The sequence below is a fragment of the Eucalyptus grandis genome, chromosome 3 (assembly GCF_016545825.1).
Source record: "Eucalyptus grandis isolate ANBG69807.140 chromosome 3, ASM1654582v1, whole genome shotgun sequence".
Taxonomy (NCBI): Eukaryota; Viridiplantae; Streptophyta; class Magnoliopsida; order Myrtales; family Myrtaceae; genus Eucalyptus; species Eucalyptus grandis.
The window spans coordinates 21,108,383-21,115,953 of NC_052614.1; the positions used below are offsets into that span (position 1 = coordinate 21,108,383).

Below are 7,571 nucleotides of genomic sequence, written 5' to 3' on the forward strand. Positions count from 1 at the left end.
AAGCTCTTGTAAGTCAAAAAAACATTTCCTATATTCAATCCTATGGTTATTCGTTGTGAGGAGACTGAATTGGAGAATTTCTGCCATAATTAATTTTTGATAATGGTTTGATATTGACTTATGACAACAATTTAAAGAAATTAAATAACGACCAGATCTCAAGCACACTATGTACATGTACACTTATTTTATCTCTCTCCATAAGATTAAGAAGATTCGATGAACAATTGTTCGAATGATTGTTATATTTTCTAGAATTAAAAAAGAGAAGTGGGTTCCATGGGCCATGAAAAATTTGCTACTTTTTAAGAATAAAGTGAATTGGGCCATAAGTGAAAAGTGGAACAATTATTGTATTTTTCATAATCTTGAGGAAGAACAATTATTATTGGCTTAATTTTAATATCTAAGGATCACTATGGTCATTTCTAGATTAGACACTAAAGTTTGAAAGTTGTCCCTACTTTCAAGTGATCATTCTAAAGCATCTATGGCGTTTAGATTAAATTTTTTTAAAAATATTTTCTTAATTAATGTAGAATCCGTGGATTAATTGCTCAACTAAAGCATGAGCGGCATTTAGAGAACAGACAAGCCAGCCTTGCTTTTTGGGTTCCTCTCGCCCAATCATCTCGACTTGCGTCCCTTCCCTCGCTCTCCCCCCCCTTCGCATTTCGGCCAAAAGAGTGATCTTTCGTGCTTTTCATCGACTCTCGTTTTTGGGTTTTCTGGGGCTTTTTGGGAGGACGTGGGTGGTGGGTTTTCTCTTGGGTTCCTGAATCGGAGCTGATTTTGTGTTGGTTGCGCGACTCGAATCTGCGTTTGGGTTGGTGGGTGTGTGCTGATTGTGGGTTTTTGTTGCTTGTATAAGGCCCTTGCGAGTGTTGGGTTTCGTTGAGGAGTGATAATGATGGATAACAATGACTGGAGGCCGACGCCGCCGGCCGGTGTGGGAGGCGGGGGCACTGAAGCTGAGCTCGACGGGGGCGATTGGAGGGCTGAGTTGCCGCTCGAATCGCGGGATAGGGTCGTCAAAACGATGTGAGTGCCTCCTTCCTTCGCTCGGGTCTTTTAACGTCTCATCGGTTTGCAGGGAGAAGTGTGGAGTTCATGAGGGATCCTTGCTTAGGAGTGATTTCCGAGGGTTTAGTATGTTAAAGGAAGTAATGGTTTTGCAATATGGTCCTGTTAATTGGTCGAGGCCCAACGTGAATTCTGAGGAATCTTTCGCTGTAAATTCTATTTGGTTAGATAGTTTGGGTTAGGTTTAGTACGCCGCGATGTGGGATTTAGCAGGTATGCAGGGGGGCCACTCTTGTTATTGTATTTTGGATGTAATTCTTTCTTAAGTGTAGAGGTAAGGTTTGGGAGGAAATCAGTTGCAGGATGATTTCCTGTTATGCTGGTAACAAAATTCATGTATCCGGAACCTGAGGAATTTTAAGCGTCTCATTGCTTGTAGGTTGTATTATCTTGTATTAATCTCAGATTTATTAGTCTGTATAAGCTGTTACTGGAAGAGGTATGTGGGCAATGAGGTGTTAATGAGGGGTTGGGGTAAAGTCGTCGGTTCTTGTATATGAAGCTTTGCTTGGGAAATGGTTGTGTTGATTTAATGGGGAGAAAACTAGAACTGGAGGAGTGTACTTGGTTTCGAAGATACAGAGTAGATGACTAAATCTAGTTGAGGAGCACATGGATTCGACATTGAGCAAGGATGGGATGCTTTCGAAAGCAGACTTTCTATTAGAGTTGGGGAATAGTAGGAGTACTATGTCATGGGATGACATATGCTGTGGAGGCACTGCGTTCAAACAGTTATTCCTGGATGGGTATGCACTAGAAAGAAACAAGAGAGCTAGGGTGGATGATTGTTGGGAGAAATGACGTGGGAGATTAATATCTTGCGTAGTGCTCTAGATTAGAAGCATGAAGCTTCTTGAATTTTTTTGGGTTGTCTTATCAAGCGAGGTTAGATTTGAGGACGATGGGCTACGTGGAATTGCTGTGACTCTGGGAAAATTTTCTGTCAAATGCTATTGTTCTGATCTCCTTCTACTCAGATGCTATTACGACAGAGTACACTTTTCCCATGTACATCTATTTGGAAAGTCAAGGTCCCATTGAATGCTTCGTTTTTTGCTTGAGATGCTTGGGGATGTATTCTTACTTTAAATAATGCTCAGAGGAGGGGAAAGTACAGGCTAATGGGTGTTTTTTGTGCAAAGACTGAAGAAGAGAGCGTGAATCACTCAATTTGACATTGTACCTGCACCAGAAAGATTCTGGGCTGCAGTTTTTGCAATATTGGGAGTGAACATCGTGACATGAAATTTGGGCTTGGAGAGGGGCTTTCAGTTTGTGGCTCGGAAAGAGAGTGATTACCATTTCTCCTTTTTTTTAGGCTCATTTGGAGAGAGAGAGAGAGGAACAAAAGGGCATTTCAAGGAATTGAATACTTGTGGGATTCTTTTTAGGGATAATTGGTTGTACACTCCTCACTTTTGGTAGCAGGAAAGTCCGGTTTCATATGTCTAGTTTGTTGGAAATGTTAAAAAAGTCTTTTGTCCATGAATTTGTTTATGGGTGGCTTCTACCTAAAGCCATTCTGTTAGGGTGCCACCCCTTTGGTACCTTCTTAGTGAAATCTTATTTATCGTCGAGGAAAGAAAAAATTATTGGTAAGAAGAATTTCGTCTCAAGTGCAAATCTCTTTTGATATGCAGAATGGAGACCTTGAAGCGACACCTTCCTGTTTCTGGTCCAGAGGGTTTGCAAGAACTCAAGAAAATTGCCGTGCGATTTGAGGAAAAAATTTACACTGCTGCAATAAGCCAGGTATTATATGATGTCCATGCCTTTTGTGATTAATTGGTACGAAGTTTCTATGTGGATAGAGGATGCATAAACAAACTGGATAGGCTTGTGCTTAAAATTAAGAGAAGCGTTCTTTTATTTGCATAATTTGTTGAGAATTTTTATCATTCATGCATGCATCCATATAGTAACTGGAACTGTTAAATATTTACGTTTAGCTTTGCCCCAGGGAAATTAGGTTTACTCATTGCTGTAATATTGTGCTAAGGTTTTATATATGCTTCATTTTCTTTCCAATTTGATTAAGTGATGAAATGATTTCTGCTTCCTTTCCCTTTTAGTCCGATTATTTAAGGAAAATATGTTTGAAGATGCTGACAATGGAGACAAAGTCTCAGAATACCATACCTAATGCTTTGCCATCTAACCCTGCTGGGAATAGCAGTAATGACCCGGGTACGACTTAAGTTCCTGTTATTTGGTATCATTAATGTAGGAATTATAATTTTCGTTTCGTTATCCCCTTATATAGTGTTTATTTTTTTATTTTTTTGGTAAAGGTAAGAAATATATTGACTAGAAACCAGAAAGCTATAGTGTTTATTCATTTATGTAATTGTACTATTTTTTCATATACATAGTTTTTGGGGGACATTACAACAGGAGTCTTGAAACTTGTTATGATAGAGGCATTTGAGTCCTAAAACTTTGATTTTGTGCACTTAAGTCCTAAGACTTGTGATAGTCATTTACTTTAGGTCTTCTGTTAGCTCTGTTGGCTCCATTAGGTTTTAGTGGGCAGAAAATCTAGGTGGCCTTTTTTTTTTATAATATCAACAGCCACTTTGGCTTAAGAAAACCGTAAAAGAAAGCCATGTGAAATCTTCCATCCGACTTAAAATTGACGGAGTTAATGGAATGACTAAAGGGCATTGACATTTACAAGTTTTATGCTTAAAATGCACAAATTGGAAATTTAGGACTTAAGTGCATTAGCATAACACATTTTAGGACTTGCCCTGTTGTTGCTTTTACAGGGCTTTACACAGTACACATGTATACTCACTACAAGCCATGCTGCTTGTGGATTTTCATTGTAGTAACCTGAATTTAATAAATTTTTTCCAATCTTGCTCATTTGTAACCTCAAATGCACGTTTATACCATGGGCAGTGGCACATTTGAATATCCCTTTAAATTTGTAATATATTGATTAAAGAACTAAAAATCAGTTTGTTTCGTCAGTAGAATTAGATTTGCATTTGTGAAGAGCAAGTTTTTCAAAGAGTGGCAGCAAGACTTAAGTTTTGCTAGAAAGGGACAACTGCTTGCATCTTTTGTAACTTCCTCCCACTTTTTTGGCCTCAAATTTTATCTTTCTTCTTTGTTAAAGTGAGTCTCCTATGGCATCAGAAGATGTGTGCTTGAAAAGATGATTACCTTTGTCCTTTATTTATTTATTTTTGTAAATTTCAAGATCAATTCAAGTACATAAATTTCACAAAGACTTTTCTTTAGTATTTGTTGAAAAGAAAATGAGTGGTCATTGTTTGTCTGTGTTTGCATGTCCATTATCATCCAGTATCACTTGCTCAGAAAATTTCAAGTTGGAATACATAATGGTCTAAGGTTGTACTTGCGGTGCATTTATCTCTCATTCATTGTCTCTTCGTGCTATTTGTAGTTAATGCCGCTGTACTGAATTGGTTGGTTTCTTGATTGACTAACATGACTTGTATATATTGTATGTCATCTCAAGTTATGCAGTCACAAATTCAAAATCAAAGTCAATCAATTCCTAATTCCTTAGCTGTGAATCAGCCTCAAGCACGTCAACAGTTATTGGTTCAGAATATTCAGAATAATGTTCCATCTGGAGTTCAGGCTTCAGCCAGTCTATCGTCTACATTGCCATCTGTCTCTGGCTTGAACCAATCTTCCATCCCGAATACTATTGGACAAAACAACAACATGCAAAATATGCCTAGTGTTTCTCAGAACTCACTGGGGAACTCAATGGGCCAAGGTGTCAATAGCAACATGTTCGTAAATTCTCAGCAACTTCAAGCTAGGCAACAGATGGTTTCCCTACAGCAACAAGAACAGTCTCAGAATTCACAGCAGTATATTTACCAGCAGCAGCAATACCAACAGCAGCTTTTGAAGCAGAAGCTTCAGCCAGTCCCACATTCGCTCATGTCATCTCAATTCCAACAACAGCAGCAGCAACAGCAGCAACAGAATATGCTACAGCCGACTCAGCTGCAGGCTTCTCAGCAGTCTGTCCTCCAAACATCTTCTGTCATGCAGCCGCCATCAATGCAACCAGCTCCTCTAGCTGGTCTCCAACAAAATCAACAGTCTTCAGTTCCACAGTCAACACAGTCCACGAAGAGTTATTCTTCTACTTTTGTAGTGTCTACTGATAGCTCTGCCCAAATGGGGCATTCGGCCGGGGGTGACTGGCAAGAGGAGGCTTACCAAAAGGTTTTGTACCACTGTTTTGTTTTATTCATTAAATTTTATGGAATGCAGGTATTATGTGTGATACTTCTCATATTTTTCTACTGGTTTTAATAGTTTGTTGATGACTGACCTTTCTTGCTAGACTTTACATATATGGTTTAGTAGGATACAAATGTACAAAGGCACAGATAAGAGTATTAGTAGTTTTATGAGGTCTAGCCTGGGAAAGGAATTCATTCACATGAGATATTGGTTTGGATATTGACTCGATAGCAAATATAGCTGTGAGACAGAAATGGGTATTTGGCAACAGAATGTCGACAGCATAATCTTTTGTCCAAAGTATTAGAATGTGGGGAAGTTGCATAATGAACTATAATTTGGGGATAGTAATGTGGCCTTGTGCACTAACCAGTATGACAATAATAACTGCTGAACAGGAGCCAATTCCCTTGCTAGAATTTGTATAACATCATACATTTTGGTGACAGGAATTTAAATCAGAGAAATTTGAAAGCCCTTGAGTGGAATTTCGTTAGCCAATTCTTTACATAGTGTAGTATGGACAGGTGCTTATGGCTTGTAAACCTAGGAATCCCTCCACCAAAGGTGAATTTCTAATTATGTAGTGACTCCAGGCCAGTCGCATTAACATTTATCTAACAATTCTTGTTATTAAAAACTGCAATGTCTAGCCAAGCTTATATGTTGTGAGGATCAGGTATCGATAATGCTGCTATTAATCTGTAAGTTAAGCATGAGAAGTTGCCACAGAGTGCTTTCTGATCGGCATTCCCCTTTTTCTCACAACATTATGAAGAGGGAAAAAGAGTAGTTTTATGAAATGGAAAGAGAAGTCATTTAACTACTGAATCGTGTTTACTTAAGAATGTTTCTGTGTTGCGTTAAGATTGCTGTTTTTCCTTTATTAAGGAGTAATAAAAGATGAAGCCATTGATGTCTTAATGTAGAAAAGAAATTGCCATCATTTTGTCCGTGTCGGCCAATCTCCTTTTCCTGTTTTACTTGCTTTTTTTAATGTTATCCAGGTGGTGGTTGGCATTCTGATGAAACTGTAGCTTTGTGCAAGTTGCTAATCTTTATTATTCTTCATACTTGGCTTATGCATAAATGACACTGATGCGGTCTAGTTGGATATAAGAGTCGAGCTTTATTTAGATATTTATTGTGAGTACAGATGCTACAGACACAGCAGCTTAAGCAACAATATCAGCAACCTCAAATGCAGCAGCAACTCAAACAACAGCTTCTGCAGCAGCAGCTACAGCAGGTTAAGCAGCAGCTTCCTTCGCAACTCCAGACTCATCAAAGGCGTTCCAACATCCAACTCCGGAATGCAGCTTGGGTGCTGCTGTTATTAGTAGTTGTCATCTACTATATTAAAGTTTTTCTTCTTTCTTAGTGTAGAAATTGATAGAGGACAAAAGAGGAGAGCATACAAACTGATTAATGTTTGCCACTCGCACTTTTATTATTAGTTTAATAAGACTTAGGGTCGAATGATTAACATTCTGTTAGAAATTTATTTCTGGCCATTTCGGTGGTATTTGATAACATTTATGTTAACGGGAACAATTTCTATTTAGACATAGTTTTTTTGATAAGGGCTCCAAGTGTCATCATTTTCTTAACTAAGGGCTTAAAGTGGACATTGCTTTAAATAAGGATCCGAAATGCAAGCGGATTTTGTTTGGGGAACAAAAGAATATAAAAATAGAGGAATAGAAATGTTACCAAATTTTGCCTTTTATTTCTGAGCAAAAGTATGTATTTTACAACTATAAAATTTATATTTTTAGAATAGAAATTTGTTTAATAATAATGCAAAATTTCTTCTTCTTGAGTGGTGATGAGAGGCAAGCGAGCAATGACAACCGGAGGCGAGCAATGATGAGGGGGTGGTGGCAGGCAACTGGCGAGACAACTTACGGCAATCGAGAAGAGTTTTTATTTCTCAATTTTGTTTTAAAAATAAATAAAAATATATAAAGTTTTCACTTTTTATTTTTTTTCCAACCTATTTCTGGAGTAAAATTTATTTTAGAAATAGAAAAATGAAATTACATTATCAAATGGATAAACACAATTTTTATTCCAAACTTGTTTTAAATAGAAAGATATAAAAACAAAAGAATATAAAAATAGCTTGAAGTGGACATTGCTTTAAATAAGGATCCGAAATGCCATTAATTTTTTTTAAATAAGAGCAAGTGAACTTTGTTTGGAACGAAAGAATATAAAAATAGAGGAATAAATGTTACCAAATT

The 7,571-nt window shown here is 37.6% G+C and overlaps 1 protein-coding gene across 3 annotated transcripts in view; it reads left to right on the forward strand.

The window, feature by feature from the left end:
• The first annotated feature begins 612 nt into the window (after window positions 1-612).
• The window catches only part of LOC104445413 (mediator of RNA polymerase II transcription subunit 15a-like), a 25,473-nt gene continuing 18,514 nt past the window's right edge, over window positions 613-7,571 (forward strand). The window contains exons 1-6 of one of the 3 annotated variants that reach the window (XM_039307943.1): window positions 613-755; window positions 872-1,041; window positions 2,727-2,838; window positions 3,159-3,273; window positions 4,577-5,304; window positions 6,482-6,889. In XM_039307943.1, the coding sequence (XP_039163877.1) occupies window positions 908-1,041; window positions 2,727-2,838; window positions 3,159-3,273; window positions 4,577-5,304; window positions 6,482-6,706 (1,314 nt within the window). In that variant the 5' untranslated portion in view covers window positions 613-755; window positions 872-907 and the 3' untranslated portion in view covers window positions 6,707-6,889. Of the gene's footprint in view, window positions 1,042-2,726; window positions 2,839-3,158; window positions 3,274-4,576; window positions 5,305-6,481; window positions 6,890-7,571 lie in introns of those variants that run through there. The other 2 variants (XM_039307942.1, XM_039307944.1) reach the window with 2 other exon arrangements.